Source organism: Brassica rapa, chromosome A05, assembly GCF_000309985.2.
Source record: "Brassica rapa cultivar Chiifu-401-42 chromosome A05, CAAS_Brap_v3.01, whole genome shotgun sequence".
Lineage (NCBI taxonomy): Eukaryota > Viridiplantae > Streptophyta > Magnoliopsida > Brassicales > Brassicaceae > Brassica > Brassica rapa.
The window spans coordinates 2,451,058-2,473,006 of NC_024799.2; the positions used below are offsets into that span (position 1 = coordinate 2,451,058).

General features: G+C 40.1%; 5 protein-coding genes across 10 annotated transcripts; 2 read left to right on the plus strand and 3 right to left on the minus strand.

Annotated features, from left to right (window-relative positions):
- Nucleotides 1–2,268: 2,268 nt before the first annotated feature.
- LOC103866851 (E3 ubiquitin-protein ligase BRE1-like 1) lies at nt 2,269–7,323 on the minus strand. Of its 3 annotated transcripts, none has more exons than XM_009144837.3 (20): nt 7,183–7,323; nt 6,849–6,974; nt 6,594–6,755; nt 6,451–6,532; nt 6,142–6,375; nt 5,908–6,072; nt 5,600–5,793; nt 5,427–5,510; nt 5,225–5,344; nt 4,958–5,144; nt 4,730–4,890; nt 4,575–4,646; nt 4,264–4,340; nt 3,750–3,944; nt 3,597–3,669; nt 3,410–3,496; nt 3,187–3,324; nt 2,908–3,110; nt 2,659–2,824; nt 2,269–2,584 (listed from the first exon to the last, which is right to left on the minus strand). In XM_009144837.3, exons 2-20 carry the CDS (start codon nt 6,963–6,965, stop codon nt 2,453–2,455), a joined length of 2,649 nt encoding a protein of 882 aa, XP_009143085.1. In that variant the 5' UTR covers nt 6,966–6,974; nt 7,183–7,323; the 3' UTR covers nt 2,269–2,452. The 3 variants fall into 3 exon arrangements, with proteins under 3 accessions (XP_009143085.1, XP_033148291.1, XP_009143087.1); XM_033292400.1 differs by having other exon boundaries at nt 6,849–7,001; nt 7,040–7,282; XM_009144839.3 differs by having other exon boundaries at nt 6,451–6,529; nt 6,849–7,282.
- Nucleotides 7,324–7,521: 198 nt separating this feature from the next.
- LOC103866852 lies at nt 7,522–10,370 on the minus strand. 4 transcript variants are annotated; one of them, XM_033292435.1, is made up of 10 exons: nt 10,249–10,370; nt 10,093–10,162; nt 9,836–9,898; nt 9,524–9,650; nt 9,133–9,388; nt 8,928–9,056; nt 8,780–8,829; nt 8,586–8,683; nt 8,211–8,498; nt 7,522–8,129 (listed from the first exon to the last, which is right to left on the minus strand). In XM_033292435.1, exons 3-10 carry the CDS (start codon nt 9,884–9,886, stop codon nt 7,656–7,658), a joined length of 1,473 nt encoding a protein of 490 aa, XP_033148326.1. In that variant the 5' UTR covers nt 9,887–9,898; nt 10,093–10,162; nt 10,249–10,370; the 3' UTR covers nt 7,522–7,655. The 4 variants fall into 4 exon arrangements, with proteins under 4 accessions (XP_033148326.1, XP_009143090.1, XP_009143089.1 ...); XM_009144842.3 differs by having other exon boundaries at nt 9,133–9,391; nt 10,249–10,369; XM_009144841.3 differs by lacking the exon at nt 10,093–10,162 and having other exon boundaries at nt 7,525–8,129; nt 10,249–10,355.
- A 48-nt stretch (nt 10,371–10,418) lies between these two features.
- Nucleotides 10,419–15,491, minus strand: LOC103866853 (probable helicase CHR10). Its single transcript, XM_009144844.3, has 17 exons — nt 15,242–15,491; nt 15,145–15,152; nt 14,985–15,063; nt 14,767–14,918; nt 13,856–13,987; nt 13,453–13,633; nt 13,213–13,348; nt 12,995–13,112; nt 12,790–12,879; nt 12,595–12,702; nt 12,313–12,513; nt 12,102–12,227; nt 11,399–12,030; nt 11,178–11,323; nt 10,925–11,089; nt 10,708–10,822; nt 10,419–10,635 (listed from the first exon to the last, which is right to left on the minus strand). Exons 1-17 carry the CDS (start codon nt 15,420–15,422, stop codon nt 10,611–10,613), a joined length of 2,595 nt encoding a protein of 864 aa, XP_009143092.1. The 5' UTR covers nt 15,423–15,491; the 3' UTR covers nt 10,419–10,610.
- Nucleotides 15,492–15,622: 131 nt separating this feature from the next.
- LOC103866854 (nuclear pore complex protein NUP62) lies at nt 15,623–19,241 on the plus strand. The gene is made up of 8 exons (XM_009144845.3): nt 15,623–17,428; nt 17,534–17,612; nt 17,693–17,815; nt 17,928–18,005; nt 18,165–18,268; nt 18,409–18,496; nt 18,768–18,866; nt 18,938–19,241. The coding sequence occupies exons 1-8, from the start codon at nt 15,741–15,743 to the stop codon at nt 19,031–19,033; spliced, it is 2,355 nt and encodes a 784-aa protein (XP_009143093.1). The 5' UTR covers nt 15,623–15,740; the 3' UTR covers nt 19,034–19,241.
- Nucleotides 19,242–19,303: 62 nt separating this feature from the next.
- Nucleotides 19,304–21,385, plus strand: LOC103866855 (cell number regulator 6). Its single transcript, XM_009144846.3, has 4 exons — nt 19,304–19,569; nt 20,263–20,377; nt 20,579–20,847; nt 20,918–21,385. Exons 1-4 carry the CDS (start codon nt 19,462–19,464, stop codon nt 21,161–21,163), a joined length of 738 nt encoding a protein of 245 aa, XP_009143094.1. The 5' UTR covers nt 19,304–19,461; the 3' UTR covers nt 21,164–21,385.
- The last annotated feature ends 564 nt before the right edge of the window (nt 21,386–21,949 follow it).

Below are 21,949 nucleotides of genomic sequence, written 5' to 3' on the forward strand. Positions count from 1 at the left end.
TTTTTTCGGTTAATTAAACGCGTCTTATGGCGTGTTCTATCCGACTGGTAGTTTGGGCCGGAGGCCATGTTGCTATAGGGTTTTGTTTTGTTTGGTCCGTTTGACTTTTGGTTTGGGCCATGTTGTATAGTTTGTTTGGGTTTTTGCCTTTTAATAATATAGATGGAAAAAAAAAAAATATACAAATGTCAAATGACAACAGCAAATATTATATAAACGAGTATATAGAATATTTCCCTATAAATAAGATTATACATGTACTTGGATCGTTTGGACGATACTATCACTGACAAATTACACGAAGGTGAATTTGCTGTTTGGCATCTTTTGGCATGCAAACCTAACTACGTACAGACAAGTAATTAGTCCAATTCATATTTAGAACCCAACTATTTCTAATATATTTTTAGCCACTATACTGCGGTTCCATATTATTGGAAGGTACAACTGTATAGTATTATATTCAGTTCTTTATTTGCAACTATTGTGTAAATATAATTAATAATATCAATGGTATGTCCAGGATCAGCTTAATTCCCGTGGATGAATTAATTAAGTTTTGCAAATGGAACTGAACACACATTTATTATTATAAATTCCAATAATGTGAACTGAAACAGATCTCTCGTGAATAATCTCGACACTGGTGAGATCAACTGTTTGGAATGAGTTGACACAGTTGTTATTTAAGTTATACAGCGTAATTAAAAGATTTTTAAAATCCGATTAAAAAAAGTTCGACCATAAAGAAAACATTATTACACAAATTGGAGTACTTAAGCAAAAAGACATTAGATACTTAGACCTTAGTGTATGATTGCTTTCCTCTTTCGTCGATATTGTGCGTTAAAAAGAGTCCCTCTCTCACAATGTTTTCTTATTTTCTCGCGTTGCAGTTCAAGCTCATTTCCTTTCTCTTTACACTTTTACATATAATCAGGTATACTTATCATGCTTCATAAGTATATTTTTGAGAATTATATTTTACCTCTAGTTTTTTTTTCTGTTCGGTTTTAGATGTTATTTATGGACTAAAAATCAAATTTTGGAAAAGTTATATAATGAGAAAGAGTAGATTAAAAAATATATATATATATATATATTGAGCCTTGTCACAAAATGATATCTTGATTCATAACTATGATTTTGATGTATTCTAAAATTTATATTTATACGATTACGAATTAATAGATATGAAATGTATATGCTCAGACTTATGTACCGACCTGTTGATAATAATGTTTTACTTTCTAACGAGAACAAGGAGAGCGTATTTTTTGTATTTGTATGTTTATATACATTTTATATTACCTAAGATAAAATTAGGTTTACATAGTCTAGGATTTCAATCCAATGCTATACAGATGTGTTTTTTTTTTGTTATTTAACCAGTCGGTTTAATTTTTCTATTGATGAAGATATCAATGTGTTTACATAAGAATTTCATAATTTTGTTTGTACACAAACATTAATTTTTGTGACAAAGATGTAAAAAAAACATATTTACACCTTTCAACATTTATGGGTATTTTTATATCTAATACTTTTCCGTTTCATTTTAATTGTCGTTTTAGATTTTGATATACAAATTAACAAATATTTATTTTGTATGTTTACTAAATAATAATTTTATTGCCAATACTTTTAACCACATTTCAACCAATAAAAAAATAAATTAAAATAAAAAATTAATAAATTATGCATTGAAATTATAAACAACACTTGTTTGAAACGAAAATTTAACTTTACAACAATAACTAAATTGAAACGGAGAAAGCAAGACTCTTATACGTATATGATGAACCGAGAGACAGAGCCAGGATGGAGCTGAAACATGTGATCTTTATCTTTACGAATAAAGTGGCTAAAAAGAAAAAGCAAGCAATTAGAAAGACAAAACTGAAAGCAGTAACAGAAGAAGAATAATAACAAAAATAATTAAGAGCAAATGGTTCAAATACTTATCTTTTTTTATCACACCTCATCCATTTATAAAGGAAAAGAAAAGAGCATATGCGGAAATACCAATGATCATGTTCTCAGAAGAAAAGGAAATAAATATATAGAAAACGATAGAAAGGAAAAGTGAAATACTTCTTCCATTCCAAATTAAATGTGGATCAAAATTCTCTACACATATATACGACAACATTCACTTTAACCTAAGACCATTGAAATAATGTTACCAACAACAAGAAGTGAATGAGTCCTCCCTATTGTCTGTAACAAAGACATCCTTACTTGTTTATGTAGTGTACTTAAAGTATGTGAAAGCAAAAATAGATTGGAACAAATGTACTCCCTATATAAAATGAGCTTAAGTGTAAATATGGGTTTATAAGCTATGATTTATCTAATTTTCTCTCTCTTTTGAAAGAGTAGTTTGAGAATACAAAAACAAAAACAAAAACAAAAACACAAAAAGTTTGTTCCATCTGCATCATCATCATCATCATATGTAGATAGGCTTGATATCATTGGGTCCAAAACTTGCTGAGCAAGTTGGACACTTCCTCTGTCGAGTTCCTATGATCTTTTGCACACATGGGTTGCAAAACAAATGGAAGCACTTCGTGATCACCACCTAAAGACCAAAACCAAATCAGCACGCATACGGTTCATTAAAAGATTTGAGCAGAGTGAGGAGTCTTTCTTTACCTCTTTTGAGCGGTCGTTGCAGGCCTTACACTTCAAGATCTCTTTGAATTCACTGAGTTCTTGTCTGAGTTTCTGAGTGGCTGAGGATCCTTCTATCAGAGACCTAAGACGAGAGACTTTCTTCTTGGCTGTTTCCATGTCCTCTTCTATCCTTCTCCTATTGAACCTGACACATACAATGCATGCACTTCAGCAACCAACACTTGCTTGTGTGTCAGTGTGTGTGTGTGTGTGCGCTGACTAACTTACCTTTCGGTTTCCAGCTCAAGTTCCAATGCTCCATAGTCCACCCGACTTTTCTCAACTCTAGAATGCGACTCCTCCAGCTTTGACCTAGCTTGTTCCAAGCCATTCACAACATCTGCACGTTTCTTTTGCAGATTCTCAAGAGTGATAGACTTTTGATATCTATCTTCCGCTAGTCTCTGATACTGATCTGTGCAGAGCCTCATCTGCAATAAAAAAAAAAGACTTTCGAGTCAAAAAGTCAAGATAATCAAGGAGGTTCTACAATCTGAGTACATTTACCTGATCTTCAATTCTTAAGGATCTCTTGGAGAGGAAACTGGCTGATGCACTGGCTTGCTGAATATCTTTATCCATGATGTATTTATCGATTAGCAGAGCATCTTGCATCTGCCTTGAAGTTATGCCTTCCAAGTAAAGCTGAAACAGTAACAGACCATGCCCATTAACACAAATCATCAATCTCCAGCTAAGTGTGAAAAAGAAAAAGGAGACTTTTGGATACCTTGATGTTATAGTCATCCCTCTCAGTGACTTGAAGCAAAAGCTGTTGGTTTTGTGGTACAATGTCCTCGTAGGCACTTCCAATTGTCTAAAAGAAGATAGTTAACTGTAAATCGATACCCCCAACCATCAAGTTTTTTAAAAACAATGCTAGAAACAAAAGCAACAAAGAAGTTTCATAAGCAAACCTGTATTTCAGAAAGATATGTTCCATGTTCCTCATTTTTGGATTTCAAGACATCAGAATGCTTTGCGACATCCCTGAAAACAGAAAAAAGACACATCCTTGTAAGAGAAATGCCAATACGAGTCATACGAAGAGTAATTAATTGATTATTCACCGTTTGCAATCATCCATTCTCTGTCTTAAATCAGCAATCTCAGCTTCGGCAGCAGCCAACATTTGTTGTGATACTGCTTCAGCTTCGTTTGCTGCCTTAACGCGCAGCTCAAGATTCTGCTCATCAAGGGAGGACTTCAAACTTTCAACATGAGCCCAGGCCCTGTACTCTTGTTCCTTGGCTTCAGCTATGTCCCTGCCATATCACAATATCCACTGTAAATGCCTTAAGGCAATGCACCAAGCGCCATTTTAATAACAAGTGTTCAGCCAAGAAAGGAAGATGAACAAATCCTAACCACATCCAAAATAGAATTTCATCCGATGAAACCGTAAAAAACAGATCAGATATTAGAAGCTGTGAAAGACAAATCGGCAAAGTGGGCACAAGTTTCTTGTAAAGTCATATAGTTCAGTCCAAAGGCAAGTTACACTATATATCTCTACATTAAGGGAAGGCTAAGGAAAGTAGGAAACTATCATCTTTGTATTTTGTTACATATAGTTTTGCTTACCTCGGATCAGTGGACTCGCGTTTAAACATGTCCAAAAACAACTGTAACTCCTCGTGGCTGTTCTTCAAATCACGAACCTGCAATGACAGATTCATCTTACTCTAAAAATAAAGACCATAACAACTACATCTTCACCAACCAAAAATTTATTATGACATTTGAAAAAATCTCAAATTGTGAATCCGGCTTTTCTCACAATACTTCTTCCAAGAAATACATATTTTTCAAACAACGTTGACATCATAATGCAAGTAACGTTAACATACAAGTCATGGGTAGTACACTGAAAAGGTAAATGTGCTGCATCATACCGTAGCATTCAGGTCACGTAGCTGAGAAGCATAACCAGCTGATCTCAGATGCAATGCTTCACACTCTTTTCCCTGTTCACCAATTCGCCTTATTAAGTAAGAAAAAAAAAACACAAACTATTAACAGCATAACATTGTTCAAGATCATTGCTCACCTTCCTACAGAGAACCCCGGAGAGGGACTGGACATCAGCCCGCAGAGAATGAATACCTCCAGCAGTCTCTTTATAACTGCTTAACTGACTTCGCATGGAACTCATTTCCCCTGGAAACGAAGAAACTAACGCCTTCGTATCTGCAAAGAGTTCTTTCCTACCTGACACATACACATCACTTAATCAGACTCCATAGAGAAAGGAAGACAGAGTAACCAATGTGTTTACCTCGCTCTTTCGAGATGTTTCCCAACCTAGTCTTGATTCGAGTTTTCTCATCATGCTGTTTCTGTATCTCCACATCTAAAGAAGCCATTCTAGAATCAGCAACGGCACTAGTCCTTCGAGAAACATCAACAAGTTCGTTTTTTATGTTCAATTCCCTTTCCTTCCAGAAAAGACTATCTTTCTCAACCTGAAAATTTTCACAAAGCTTTAACAATACAATCATTAAGACACTTACATAAAATGAAAATGGCAATAGAGATATATAACCTGCAGTTTCTCAAGTAAAGCCATATACTTGAAAACTGCTTCTTTGGATCTTCTCAGCTGGTCTTTCAAAGAAAGGCAGGCTTGAGAAGAAGAGATGCCCCTCACAGACTTTGACTTGTTCTGTTAGGAAACTTATATATATCAGTTCTTAGCAAGAGGAAGAAAGCTACACTAGATACTCTTAACCGAATCATAAACTGACCTGTAAAATGCTCGTTCTTTCAAGAATCTTTGTCCTCTCCTTATGAAGTTCTTTCAGCTCTTGTAGCCTGCTTGAAGCCAGGACCTACAAAATCAAGGCAGCTGTTAAACCAACACCTTCTAGCATTACCAATGAAAAACACAAAACCAAAAAAAAGAAGAAGAAAATATTACCGTTAACTCTTTCAGAACCCCTTCCATGTCTTGCAAATCCCTTTGTTTATCCCTTGTCTTATCGCTACTAGCAAGCTTATTTCCAGGGCTCAGCACCGGGAAGAACGCCCCTGCTGTTGCGTCCCTTTCCGCTCTCAGTGCCGACAAGTCACCATTACATTGTTGAAGCTCCACGACCTCATCCTCTAGCTCCCCTTCAAGAACAACCAAGTGAAGTATAATGTCAGCTCATATAGCAGTCAAAATGTGATAATCTTTGAGAACGCATGTAGAGTTCTAAACCGGGGCTACAGAGACTAAGTGGCTACCTCTTATTCGTTTAAGGTCTGCTCTAACTCTAGCATCGGCATCTCGATAGCTCTTCAATTCTCTCGAAAGTGATTTGAACTTCACAAGTACATCATCTAGAGCCACTCTGAAACTTTTAACTTCTGATTCCAACTCATTCAGCGCTAGCTGCTGACCACACGAATCTAGAATCGAATGCAATTCAGTATAAGACCAGGACAAGAGCTGAAAACCGATTGTAGTGGAAGTAACACCTTTATCAAGACCGGTTTTGAGAACTGTGGGGTACAGTTCATCCTTCAGACACCTTATATCATTAGTGGCGGCTACTAGGTTATGCAATGTCTGCGTCACCTGAGTTGATGTGTTATTCCCTCTACCATCTTCCATCCCATTCGAGCAGATATTGGATGAGGAGGAGCTCTCAGTGGCACCAGTTTCAAGTAGCCGGTTGATGAAATCGTCTTTAATATCCGGAGAAGACCCATCTGCGTTGCAATTTTGATCAAACTAGGTCCTAGCATCAACACAAGGTAGAAAGAGGGTGGCTAAGTATTTCATACCCTCCTTGTTTACAGACCTATGCCCTCCACTGCTTGAACCACTCACACGAACGGAGCATGATTCAACTGCATCTGTAAGCTGCTACAAAAGCATTAGTTAGATTCAAGTTTACGTTAGAAGGCAAAGCAGATAAGAGTGTTACCTTATCCCAAGACTTATGAACAGTCTTCAAACTGGAACTGTACGGCAACTGTTTGTCCTTGATCTGAGAAAGCCTATCTTCAAGAATAGAACACTCAACCTGCTGAGCCTCTAGCTTTTGCGATAGCTTCAAGTTTTGGAACTGAAGAACTGCAGTATCAAGCTGTGTATCAAACAAGAACGCAACTAACTAAGCATCATTGATTAGATTGGTAAACTATGGAGATATGTGTAAAGGGGAGATGAAAGAAGGAACCTTGTCTTCAGAGGAGGGCCAGAAGAAGGGCTGCTTCTTAACGGCGGCTGCAGCTTCTGTAGGTGATATGGAGCTAAAGTGACGTTTTTTACGGTCAGGCTCGCCTGTGCTCGCCATTCAGAAACCCTAATAATCGGAAAGGACAAAGCTTTTCTCTCACATCAGATTGAGTGGAGGAAACTCTCCACAACACACAAACTTTCAACCTAATGAGAAAACCCTATAACGATCTATATCAATCACTAACCAAGCTAGGGTAATTGATTCAAACCAAGAACAATTCAATTGCTCCAGCTCTCCCTCAAGAATAAAGAAAAAGGAATATAATTCAAACCTCAAACTCTAGTTTTCTCTTACACAGAGACCTTCTTGTCTGATCATTTGTTCGACTGATGCTACAAAAGCACTCACGCGAACACACAGCACTCAAAGAGAGGAAACAAAGGAGAGATGAAGTTAATTACTAAGGTTTGATGAAGTAGTTTTGTGAATATCTGAGGGGTAATTCTGGAAATACAAATATATGGCCGTCCATAGAATCTGAAACCATCTCAGCCGTACGATCTGGGGGTAATTAGCTCAATAATAACATATCTTTGTTTTAATAAGCTCAACTCGTTAATTAAATGATTCTTATCACTTGCATAAGATCTCCCGTAATTAAAGAAAACACACACAAAACAAATCGTAGAATTTAAATTAATCAATCAAACAAATACAGAGACATACATACACCATAGTGTTGAGACCAAAGTAGAAAGAACACAAATGTAAGTTTATATGATGTGGTAAGAAGAACGTTACAAATCAATCGCTCTTCGTAGCGGCTTTACGTTGCTTCTCTTCCTCAACTTGAACAAGCAAAGTCAAGAGAGCTTCACACACCTGAGCAGCATCAGCTTCCAAAGGAACCTCGTTCAACGACGAGTACACCATCCACGCATGGTCTAGTTTACGCTTTGGTCTAACCACCACAGAGCCAGGAACCTCTGCGTCGCAGCAAGTCACCAGCCCATCGCTCTTCTCTCCGTATCTGACTTGAAGCAGCTGAGCGCAAGCAGCCATTGCAGCACCGAGCGGCATCACCACCGGGAGTTTTGTTGCTTGGTTCGTGAGAGGAAGCTCAGCGTGTGCCACGTGTGATAAAGTGGCGAGAACCGCTGGGCTAATGCTAGCTTCTGTGCGGAACGAAACCGTGGGGAGTTCTCTGGGAAGAGGATGATTCTTCAAGAACTCTTTTCTCCTCTCGTAAGTTAAATCCTCCAATGCTTGAATGTCACCCTTCACAAAAAGAATTCATCAGAAAGATCAAACAATCTGAAATGATTTTGTTTAGATCAAGACGAATAGTTGTTTGCAAACCTTTATGACTTTGGAGATCATAATCTCCATGAGCTTTCTCAAATTGACGTAATCACCGAGTTGTCCTTCGCGGAGGATATCTGTAGCTATTGGGCTTCCACCGTATGGACTCTGTGCTAATACTAACCCAGCGACTTTATCCTTTAGATCAGGCCAGTATAGTGATAAAGCTGCTGCTGCATCTATGCCTCCTTTGCTATGTCCAAGAAGTAGAACCTTTTTATTTGATCCCCAACAAAGTTCCTCTATGTACTCCTTAATCTCTCTCGCGTTTTTCTCAACCGAAGACTGATATATAAACATTGTTTCCATATATCATCAGTATGCTACATACAACAAACCAAACTGTATTAAAGCTGAGCTAGTTATGATTACCTCGCTGTGAATCTTTGCAATATGACAGGCTAAACCCATCTTTGAGAATTTTGTTTTCGTATCCACAAAATATAGAGGTCCATGATTGCTGAAAAGACCTGAAATTTTGGTTTTTTTACAAAAAAATTATATGCATCCTACGTTAAGAGTAAAGAAGTCTTAGTGGATGGCAGGGGAAAGATAAGTATTGCTACCTGGAACCAACAAATACACCAGAGTATTTGGAAGCCTGTGTACACCATGCCTGGAAATGAAAACCCAATCAACGCAACCACTCAGTGAAAAACAAGATGTACAAAGACCAAAGCACATAAAACATGCAACTACAGTCAATCCATATACCCGATGTCTTCGAGGATTTTATTGAACCTATCAGTTCCATCTTCAACAGGAGGCATCTCCGGGTCACGCTGTAACCATCCTATGTCATCTGCGGAGCCACGGACAGTCCTTCGTGCCCGCTCAATGAGCCTGATAAAAGAAAAAACAAGATGGATCATCCAATAGCAGAAGCAGTGTTGGTATCTGTCATACAAAAGATACATACCCTTGAAACATGGAAATTCCATAAAAACCTCCTAACCCATTCGATGTCACCATTGCATTTGACGCCTGCGAAATAGTCTCCGTAGATTCTCTTGATGGACTACTGGCTGAAGAAGTAGATGCCTCTGAAGACGTTGAAAACCTCTGACCAGGAGTAACGCATACGCTTACAGGGGAACTCCCATCAGCTCCTGATGTTGATTGTAGTAACTCATGGGGGTGGGAAAGAGAGTTACACGAATCTTGACCACCGTACTCTACTGAAGAAAACAATGGAAAAAAGGTTGAAAAGCCATAAAATATGTCCTAAGCCATTTAATCGTTTCCACAATGAAAGCCTAGCAGACGAACGTTGAAAAGGCATGCTCAGTACATTATCAACAAAGGGGTACCTGAATAGTCGGAGAAACAGCTCCCAAAGTAAGACGTTGCTTGGTTTATATAAGAAGCGGCTTCATTTAGAGCTGGTAAAGAAGTGAAAAGTTGTGGTGCAGACACATTGTCCCCAGTTCCACCGCCCTGTATTCAGAAAAAGCAAACAAAAGAAAAGAAACGACTCCTGTTAACAAAGGAGTCTCACTCTCATGCATAGATAACCAACCAATTACTACTTTTTCCTCGTATACATAGCTGAATCAATACTCCATGGCTACTACGTTGACACCAAACATAATCCAATCGATATGAGCATAAACAATCCTTACAACTAGAGGCGCGGTAGATTCTCCCTCCCTGGGCCGACCAGCTTCTCCCATTCTGATCAGTTTCTAACAACATACACAGACAAACATAATCAGATAAAAGCAACAGACACATTCAAAGACTAAGCACTCTTCCTACTTCCCCAAATCATCATTTTCAAAACTTGGGTTCCAATTAAACGTAGGAATCAAGCGGGAAGACGAGTCTCGATTACTGATTAAAAAAAACATGAAACTGAAAATTAGAAGCTAAAGTTTACCAATTAACACGAAACCCAAGATTCTCCAATCGATTACAGTTAATCAAACGAAGCTGATGATCACCGGATCCTAACCAACAATCCAAACCGATTCGGGGAAGAAGAATCAAGTTTAAGAGATTCGAGAATCAGAATTCAGGAAGCGTGAATTGGTACCTGGAGCTTAAGGAATGTGGGATCAAAGCGAAACATACGCACAAGGAGCCAGCCACCTTCTATCGCCTTCGGATCATTTCCTAACCCCCGGGTAAAAGAAACCTCTCGAATAAACAAATAAATAAACGTGATTTATTTATTTTAATAACCGCGTGGAACAAGAGGCTGTGTGAACGCAACACGTGTAAATTGGCACAGAGTTCAAGATGAGACGAGGCGAATATTTCTAAGATTTATATCATACAATGGGCTACTGATGGGCCAAACTATATAACAGAGATGAAACGACACCGTACTGCTTTCTTGTACATTACAACATTCTTACTTAACAAAGACCAAGACGAGACTCGAGCTTGAGAGAATCAGGGAGATCGACGGTAATAGTACCTGCAAGAAAGAAACACGATGAACCTTGCTTTTCGATTTTTCTAATAGAGGAAAAGATGGTGAAACACTTACACGAATATTTTGACGGCAAAGATGGATGAGTACTTGCGGAGAAGACGTTCAACAGTGTACCATTGAGATCTATCTGATCCGTCTTGGTAACCAATACGTGGCATGTGTAGTGAAGCTTTTTAAAGAGAGGACATTATCACAATGAAGAAACCAAACGTTTAAGCTCTTAGGGAACAGTTAATTTAAAAAGAAGGCCAATGAAGTTTTTTTCTTATACCTGATTTCTGAGAAGCAGAGAATGAAGCTTTGGCCAAGCAACGTTCAAGGTCTGGAATCGAAATGCTACTACGTGGGACTTTACGCTTCGGTCTGTAAGATTGTGTGACTGCAAGTGCCACCCAGAGCGGTTTGCTTTCTTCTGTGTTTTGTTGCTCATCATTGTCTGCACAACAAGGATGAGAAGGTCGCTGAAGTTATTAGAAAACCCAAAAGAAAATATAGTCTAAATAGAGTAAAAAAAAGTTGCTTACCATCAATTTTTATGAGATGCACATCTCCAAGATGAAGGTCTTTAAATTCAGATGCTCGGTGATACGCATCGGGTACAGTACTAGACAGTTTTGACAGAGCATTAAACATTCCTCCACGCCCCCAGGTCCCAGAGTCATCAACACAGCTGCCATACATCAGTGTTTGGAAGTATCAGAGCTAGTTAAGATTTGGTTTCAGAACAATCAAAACGTAAGTTTACCTGAATATGATTGCTGGCTCCTGAGAGACAGTTGATGGATTCGTACAGTCTCCAAACACAAATTGAACAGATCCTGCATCTGAATTAGAGTCAACATCATCAGGGAAGATTGGCTCTTCCACAGACAAAGACTCATAACCATGTGCTTCCCAAGTGGCTAACTTCTTCTCTTCTGCCTTTTTCCTCGCAGCTTCAACTCTCACATGTCTTTCCTCAGTCACGTTATTTCTATCTCCCAACTCCATAACTTTCTCATCCTTGCTTGACCGTGATGCTTCCTTCAGCTTCTCAACCCATGCAAGGTAAGAAGCTTCATCAAGCTCAGAATATACACTAGCGGCAGATGATGAATCTCTTTCCAGAGTGTCGCTCGTATTAATTTCAAGCTTTCTTGCTTCCTTATCCGGTTCAACGTTCTGACGGATTGCAACAACTTTCTCAGCAAGAGAACTGAGTTCCACCATTTTCTGGTTATCAGATTCTTCGTCATAAGTTTCCTCCTCAGGATCAAACCTTTGTAATCCAAACACTAGGGACCGCAAATCACCACGATCTTCTTCTTTATCTTCCGTAGTATCTCCCACGACATTAAGACTAAGCTGCAGCTTTCTCTCTGCCCTCCTCAAAATAACCTGAATAGACACATATTTAGATTTTGATAATACATTCAGATGACTTTGCGATTGGAAACACTACCACAGACCTCTTCCACAGTGTGTTCAGACACGAGGTTTATAGACAGCACGTGACTGATTTGTCCAATCCGATGAGCTCGTTGCAAAGCTTGCTTATCCACCTGCGGGTTCCAATCTTGTTCATAGAATATAACCTGCATATTAAAGAACACTATAAACAAGCACTACCAGCAAATCATATATATTTTAATAATAAGGAAAAGACCAAAGATGACGAACAGTGTCAGCAGCAACAAGATTCAAACCGACTCCCCCTGCTCTTGTTGAGATCATGAAAACAAAGGCATTGCTGGCGTCAGCTTCAGAATCCAATCCTCTTTCTGTTTTAGCGCTGAAACTCTTTATCGCAGCAAAACGTTCTTCAGCCCGTACTGATCCATCAAGACGCTCATAAGAATATTTGCGAAGCTCCATAAAATCCTGTGTTTGGAAGAAGATATACGTCAGTGTAATCAATACTGCACAGGGGTTATAGAATATAAAATAGCTCCATGAAGAAACCTGCAAGATGTCAAGTGTAGAGGTCATTTGGGAAAACAGGAGAACGCGATGTCCAATATCATGGAGTCTCTTGAGCAGTTGGTCCAAAACTAAAAGCTTACCACTCGCCTGTCAGATCGCAATTGTTAATGAGCAAAACTTTTATACTAGCAATTAGCTAGCATTGTTTGGATAGTTAGTAAACCTTTAAATTACCTGAACGAGGTGTTCACCCTCTTCAAAAGGTTCCGGTTCAATACCTGGAAATAAGTAAGGGTGGCTACAAGCTTTTCTGAGCTGTATCACCTGCTCAAGGAAACAGATCGAGAGGTGAATAAAAGCTGCATATCTTTCGCTGACTATTAACAAAAGAATTTTATGAAATAAGTTGAGCTACAGTAAACATGAGAAACTAGCTCACAATATTTTGCAAAGACGTGTGAGTGGATGCTCCAGAAGAAAGTGCGAGAAGCCCCGGAAGCTCTTTCCTCAATATTGACGTATATATCTTCTTTTGCAGACTAACGAGCGGAACCATTCTATCATGAAAAAGAAAAAAAGACAGAATATAAGAAATAGTTAGACATCTGCAAATACTATTACTGGAACGGATTAGCCATACAAAGTACAAGACTTTACACAGTTAGCTCGGTGAGAGGTGGCAGCACCAGGTTCCCAGACTCAATTAGCAAAGATTTTGTACGCCGTAGCATAAAGGCACCTAAGATAAACTTCAAACTCTTATATGTTTCCTTGACATTTGATGCATCAAGACCTGTTTAAACAACAGATGGAATGCATATGTTAGTTGATCCCTTTTACATCTTCTGGATGAATATCAACACATAAACGTCAGAGTGCAGAGAGCACTAAGCAAACCTGGTAAAGACTCGCCAGACTCTTTGAATGCGGAAAGGAACTGGTCCAGAGTCCCAAAAACTAGTGGCATGCAAAAATGCATCAGAGCCCAAAGTTCGGTAAGATTGTTCTGAATAGGCGTGCCAGTAATCAAGAGACGCCGAGGTATGAGAAATTGTTCAAGTAACACATTGTACAGAACCTGTGACATACACAGATGTTCATAAAGCCAGTTTGCGTAAAACTGAAATACTAACCAAACAGGTTTAAACTATATAAGCCTAAAGGGATGGTATAATAAATCCATATAAACAGCTAACAAGAGATGTGTAAAATAAGTAGAACTTAATCTTGGATTCCTACAGTATCTAGCAACCATTGATCTATCATTCAGTTCACAGCTTAGGCACAAGTGAAAACATACACTGTTAGGATTCTTGAGTCTCTGAGCTTCATCAATTACAGCATACTGCCACGGAATCTGAGAAAGAAAGTCTTGATCCACCAATGCAATATCATACGTTGTCAACAACACATCAAACGGTAACAAAGATTCCTGAAACAAAAACAAACAGAACAAAATAGCTACACACAGCTGATAACTGGGTTTAAAAAAGCGCTTCAAGCCTTGAGGCGGTGAGGAAGGTCAAGCTCGCCTCAAAGCTATAGCGTCGCTTCAGACCGCCTCACCAACTTAAGGCGTAGCCTGAAAAAATACACGTAGGATTAGTGGTTAGTCATAGAATCATTCAGGTTCTTCCATTCTTTGTCATTATCCTAAATCATTAAAATTAAAAATTAATAAGTATTCATAAACAGAGCATAAAACAGAGAATTGATCCAATAAAGTCCTCAAAAAAAGAGAATCAAACCAACAAATCCTTAAAAGAAACTAAACATAAACCTAAGTCTTCATAGATTTAGAAACAAAAGATTTATAGAACCAGAAAAAAAGAATATAGACTTGAATAAGATTCACGCTTGAAAATATCTATTCAAAAATGTAAAGACACTAAATAGTTTGAAGTGAATTGAAGTTTTGAAACCATAAAAAGAAAGTGTATATTATATGTTAATAACTTGTGATAGGAATCTTACCTTTAGTTGCATAAGCGATGAAGCGTGATGAGGCGTGAGGCGTGAGGCGTGAAAGGCGGCTTGAGGCGAGGTTGAAGCAACGCTTACTCGAATTCGCCTCGCTTCATCTCCTCGAGGCGGTGACCCTCCCAACCAAGGTCGCCTCACGCCTTAGCGACGCCTTAGCACGCTTTTTTAAACCCAGGCTGATAAACCCCAAGTTCTTGAGAAAGAAAGACAAAAACTTTTTACTCTCACCTTAGAGCTCTTGTTGACATGATCATGCATCACCTTACGCAAATCCCTACGGCAATCCTTATCACCAACATACCTAAGAACTTCAAGTTTCGGAGTGAACCTGTTTATCTCTGACACCCAACCATCCGTCACGCTCAAAGGACAAAGCACAACTGCCAAAAAACAAGACACAACATTAAACAATACAACTTCTCTTTAAGAAGAACTCATTGACTCACGAAATGGCCCTCGCAATCCTTGATGAATCTTCAGATAACTCAAGAACGAAATCGCTTGTAGAGTCTTCCCCAATCCCATCTGCTCAATCCTTAGATTAGACTCAAAACATAGACACAATTCACAAAGAGAGCATTTTCAAAAACGATGGTGGTATGGTACCTCGTCTCCTGCAATTAGAAATCGAAACACAATTGATTGAATCGGTTTAACTTTTTTAAGTTCCGGTTAGTACTCTGAAACGGAATCGGAGAGTTACCGAGAACGACATTGACGCCGAGGAGATACTTGTGTATAAGCCAAGAGACTCCTTCGACTTGGTGAGGCTTTAGAGTCGCTGTGACACCGAACTCTCTGCAATCGGGAGGCGCGTGTGTAGCTTGTGTATTCGCGGTGAGTACGATGTTGGTCGCCGCTTCGAGCCGCCGTTGGTACTCCATCGTCGACTAACGTGGTGAGGACTTTTGGCGGTGAACTGCTTTTTTTTTTGTTCGGGAAAACCGAGAATTTGATTACACGACGTCGCTTTGTTTAATACTTAATGGGCCGGGCCGAGATTTTCGAAGCCGTTTCCCTCTCATTTGACCACACTCATGGTTGCGTTGACTCGACGCTCCATCACAACTAACCATAAAGCCTCTCTATGCGTCAGAGAGTCTCTTTTGCAAAAACCTTAAGTTTTCAAACGCCGGGGAAGTGAAGCAAAGCAACAACCTTCAAACCCTAGCTCCGGCGGAGAGATTAACGATAAAAACGCAATGTCTGGGTTTTCGTTTGGTCAATCGAATACTGGTGGAGGATCTTTATTCGGATCTTCCTCCGCCGCGAGCTCCTCTTCTGCTTCATCCACCTCGTCTCCGTTAGCTTTCTCATTCAATCAATCCACCGGGTTTGGATTTGGAGCCACCTCATCGGCTGCTCCTGCTTCCTCCTCCGCAGCTCCATCGTTCGGATTCGGAGCCACCGCGTCGGCTCCTGCTACGTCCACAACTCTATCGTTCGGATTTGGAGCTAACGCATCGGCTCCTGCTGCTTCCACAACTCCATCGTTCGGATTTGGAGCCACGTCATCTGCTCCTACTGCTTCCACGACTCCATCGTTCGGATTTGGAGCCACGTCATCGGCTCCTGCTTCCTCCACGACTCCATCGTTTGGATTTGGAGCCACCTCATCGGCTCCTGCTTCCTCCACAACTCCATCGTTCGGATTTGGAGCCACCGCATCTACTGTAACGGCTCCTGCGTCCTCCACAACTCCATCGTTTGGATTTGGAGCCACCTCATCTACCGTAACGGCTCCTGCTTCCTCCGCAACTCCATCGTTTGGATTCGGAGCGCCCGCATCCACCGGATTCGGGTTCGGATCCTCTGCTGCGTCTTCATCTCCCTCTCTTTTTGGATCTTCTACCAATGCTCCTGCGGCTTCTCCTGGCTCGTCTCCCTTCGGATTCGTAACTTCGTCGGCTTCTCAGCCTGGCGCTTCTTCTTCTTCCGCGACTGTTTCGGCACCATCTCCTTTCGGAGCTCCAGCCAGTGGTTCAGCATTCTCCTCATCCTTATTCTCCGCTCCTTCATCTGCCGCCAGCTCGAGTTCTCCTCTCTTCGCAACATCCTCATCTGTACCTGCCTCAACTGCTTCTCTATTCGGCGCACAATCTTCAGCCACCGCCTCTACACCTTCAATGTTCGGCGCGGCGGCTCCGTCCTCGTCAGCCCCTAGCTCCACACCTTCAATGTTTGGATCGTCATCAGCCTCTGGCTCCTCACAGTCAATCTTTGGCGCGGCGGCGGCGTCACCAGCCTCTGGCTCCTCACCGTCAATCTTTGGAGCGGCTGCGTCCTCAGCTTCTGGCTCCTCACCTTCCATCTTTGGAGCCACCGGTTCGACTCAGGCCATCTTCGGATCGTCTTCCTTGTCAGGCGCAGCAGCAGCTTCTTCACCATCCCAGTTTGGATTTTCCACCAACAACACTTCCTCCACTACAACCAATCCCTTGGCTTCTCCGTTCTCTGCTTCTACCGGACTCTCTTTCTCGAAAAGCACAGGAAGTTCCACCCCTGCTATCTCTGCTTCTGCTTCCGCTCCTTCACAAACGACTTCCTCATCTTCCTCATTCTCATTCGCTACACCCGCAATCTCAGCTCCTGCATCCACCACATCCCCAGCACTGTTTTCAATAGCAACCACCACCACCACCACGTCCTCTTCGAGTCCTGCTGCCACTAGTGCACCATCTTCCTCAGCTGCAGCTTCCACAACGACTTTCCCTTCTTTTGGTGTGGGCTCATCTGCAGCCAACAGCACTCCGGCTACTTCCTCTGCTCCAGCATTTGGTTTTACTACCTCCACTTCTGCTGCTGCAACTACTGCTTTTGCTGTACCCCAGATAGCATCAACTACTGCTACTACAACGCAGACATCTCTTGTTGTGGCTTCGACTAGTGGGTAACGTCTCTGCTCTTCTCATGTATGAGTTATACAGGCTATATCTGCCTTCACCATTATTTGTTTGTAGCTGATATATCGTTTGATGTGTGTTCTTGTTTGTAGGACAAGCACAACTGTTGCAGCTCCAGTGGCTGGTGCTCCCAAGTTACCATCTGAAATAACTGGCAAAACTGTTGAGGAGGTAAGATATATTATTTATTATTTTCTTGATTTGTTATATTTTATTTAATGTTTCAAATGTGTATCTTTGGCGTTTTGAAGATTATCAAGGAGTGGAACACTGAGCTGGAAGAACGTACAGGGAGATTCCGGAAACAGGCAAATGCAATAGCTGAATGGGATAAGCGGATCCTGCAGAACCGTGATGTTCTTCTGAGGCTTGAGGTGGAGTCTCTTGGATTCTTTTCTTTTTAATCTTCAAAGACATTGTTCAAAGCTTACATCTGAATATGTATGTTAGCTCATACTTTTTGTGTCCTCCTTGCTCAACAAATAGATTGAAGTTGCAAAAGTGGTTGAAACACAGTCTAGTTTGGAAAGACAGCTGGAATTAATTGACACTCATCAACAAGAGGTATGCAGTAAAACTAATATCATCGTATGTGAATCTGTAACGTGCAGTGTGCATCATTTTTGCTCTATTCTAATCTGCATGACTGTATATTTGTTTTGATTCGGAAATGGGTAAGTCGCTATGTTAATATATCTGGATTCTCTACTTGCGTGTGTTCAGGTTGACAAAGCTTTGCAAAGCATGGAGGAAGAGGCTGAGCGTATATATAATGACGAGCGCAAATCGCTTCTTGACGATGAAGCAGCATCAACAAGAGATGCAATGTGAGAACTCTCAAGTCTTTACACAACCATTACTTTTCTGCGTTCATATTATTCTAAACTGTTGTGAAGATCAAATCATTGCTTGACATCTTTGCTTGATCTATGCTTTTTACAAGATAGAGTTGTTTTCATTTTTTCAGGTATGAACAGTCTGAGCTTGTAGAAAGAGAACTGGAGCATATGACTGAACAGATCAGATCGATAATACAATCCGTAAATGCAAACCAGGTAGGCGTTATTAAATCATACACTATTATTCCCTTTAATGTGAACATACATCATAACCTATCATATGCTATTGTAACTTTTACTCGTCCTGTGAACATACATACTTCATAACTTATCATATGCTATCGTAAGTTTTACTTGTCTTGTGGACATACATGATACGCTTTTCTTTTTCTTTTTCCTGTGAAGAACATACATGATCGCATGCTATTTTGACTTTTACTTATACAAGAACAACAACGTAACTCTATTGTGTGTGTATGTGAAATAGGGTGGAGAACTAGAAGCAGTTGATGGGATGAATCCATTGGATGTAGTAGTCAGGATCTTGAACAATCAACTCAGTTCCTTGATGTGGATTGATGAGAAAGTAAGTTTTTGTTACTTCTATATTGTTAATTAAACTAATACAACTGTGTAACTTAAATCATTGACAAACAGGCAGAGGAGTTCTCATCTCGGATTCAAAAGATCGCATCTCAAGGCTCTGGTGCAGACCGTGAACTGATGATGGCTCCAAAGCACTGGATGTCTTGATCAAGCGCCTCCTGAGGAACGTTCATGAATATCTTCTCTTTTGTTCTGTGATAGTGATGTCAGATTCTTGTTTACACCTTGAATATTGTTTACCTTTTGTACCATTTGGATATTGACTGTCCTCGTTTGTTGTTATCAGCTTCTATGAACCATTGAAACTTTGCTCTAAAGAGCTGTTAAAGTGCACCGCGTTAAGCGGTTAAAACGACGACGTGGTGTCCATTTTTAAAGATAAAAATTCATTATTTTAAATAGATTTGTTTCCTTAATCATCGATATATCAAAGACTTCCTTCATCACATGGGTTATTAGACGGACGGGGTAACGACGACTCACGCATTTCGAAACAAAACGTCCTTCTGCGATTAGATTTGCATTTTCAGAGACGACTACTCGTTCGTTCGGTTCAAATCTCTTGACCGGTTTCGATGGCGGAGGGAAGCGCCGCTTCGCGTTACGTGAAATTGAGGAAAGAGCAGGCTCCTGTGGAAGACATCACCCCCGGCGAACTCAACCAGCCCATAGATGTTCCTCAGGTTGACAATCTCTCCCTATCTCTTTGCATTTAGCCGAACGCACTTCTCTATAGAACTCCGATCAGTTATTCCTTTCAGATCTGTATCGTAATCGGAATAGTTTTCGGTACGTTTTGATTCCGAATGTTGTTTGTGTTGATCTATACCTCTCGATGAGGCGAAGGAGATGGAATCGTGATTGTGATGAGTGTAACTAGTCTCTGATGATCCAGACTTCTCCGATCAATCGTGATCTGTCGTGCATTAGATCCTGAACCTTAGCGATTTCTTCTTAAGCACTACTTGTTTTGAAGTTTTGGTTTCAACACTGATTAGTCTCATCAATAAAGCTTAGACTCTAGTGACATTCCTTTTAAGCTTATCTTCCTTGTGAGAATGTATCCATTGAGTCATTGTAGTGTGATATTTTATACTACTGAGCTTGATTATAAGTCATGTATAATACAATCACTGATTATAAGCCTGATTAGTCTCATCAATAAGGCTTAGACTCTAGTGTCATTACTTTGAAGCTTAGCTTCCGTATGAGAATGTGTGATGGAAGGAAGAAACATACACCATCCTTCTTTTTTTCTTCTTATTATGTGAGTCATTGTAGTGTGACATATTTATACCACTGATGTGATCTGATTATTATAATCCATGTATCACAATCATTTTACTCTGCTTCTCTGTTTGAAATTTTGCTTACAGTTGAATGTTCGCAAGTGCCATGAATGTATGCAAGTTCTACCTGAAACCTATGAACCCCCTTCTGATGAAAACTGGACCACTGGCATTTTTGGCTGTGCTGAAGACCCTGAGAGCTGTGAGGCCTTCCTCTTTCTTTTGTAGCTTATGATCCTTAGTAACGTGTTTCACGTTCCATTGTAGAGTTTGATATGCCTCTAACTTCCTTTCTTAATGGAAGATGCATAGTTTTTTTTTTCTTTTTTTTTTAATATAGTTACTTAAGAGGATAGTTACCTAAGAGGAGACACTTTTGAATGCTCTTTGTATGGATTTGCAGGCAGGACTGGTCTCTTTTGCCCCTGTGTACTGTATGGGCGTAACATTGAAGCTGTGAGGGATGAGATTCCTTGGACACAACCATGCGTTTGCCATGCAGTCTGTGTTGAGGGAGGAATGGCTCTTGCAGCAGTAACCGCACTCTTCGGTGGCTACATTGATCCTCAAACAACAGTTGTGATATGCGAAGGCCTCTTCTTTGCGTGGTGGATGTGTGGAATCTACTCAGGATTGTTCCGCCAAGAACTCCAGAAGAAGTATCATCTCAAGGTAAAAAAAACAACACCCCACATCAGAATATTCTCTATGTAATCTCTGAATTTGATCATTGTGATTGCAGAATGCGCCATGTGATCATTGCATGGTTCACTGTTGTTTGCATTGGTGTGCCTTGTGTCAAGAACACAGGGAGATGAAGAATCATCTTTCTGATGCAGATGCTTCGTCTTCAACCACTATGGATCCTCCTCCAGTTCAGGCGATGAACACCGAAGAGAGAAAAGACGCTTCTTCATCATCGTCTTCCTCTTCATCTCCCTCATCTGCCAAAAGCCAACACAATGATCTCGAGATGGTCCCTCTATAGGAAAACATTCCTTTTAAACTCTGCTGCCTATGCTCGCTAAGCTGTTTGCGTTTTTATGTAGAGAAGTTTTCGTACCAGCTGATTCTGTTGGTTTAACATATTCAAGTTTGTTACAAGAACAAGTTCGTTAGCACTTTTTACATTTTACAGAAAACTTTGAGGTCATTGAATCTCTTTGGATATGGAAAAAAATTATTTATCTTAGCTGCCGTTGTGAATTTGTGATTATGCATCATTCTAATCGATAAAATCATATCTTAATCGTGAGATGTTTTACTTATTAAGGTTCCGAATGGTAACAGCGGATTGAACGGTGTAATTTGCTGTGTGGGACAAGCGGTTTGACTGCGGTGCGGTTCTGACAATTATAAAAATCTATAAATATATGGTATATGTAGAAATTTTTGTTAATGTTAACTGCGGTGCGGGATGGATGTTACCATTCGAAGCCTAAGTTCATACAAAGAGGTTGATTATGCATGAAACCAACAAGGGCATGTGGTCGTCTGATAGATAAGGCGTTTGACTTCTAATCAAACGTTTGATTAGTTTTAATCTCTATCATAGGTTCACATCATCTCTAGGGTAAAGTCTCTAAGGGATCAAAAGGATACTAAATCTTTCGGATTACAAATCCAGACGTGCAAAGAAGTCTCTTAATCTTACATGCTGAAACTGAAAGATTACTTTAGGCAGGTTCATACATGAAAGACGAGAATATCATTAGTTCTATTCGAGACGGACTGCTTTGATCTAGTGAATATTCTTATGAACTGGCCAATATTT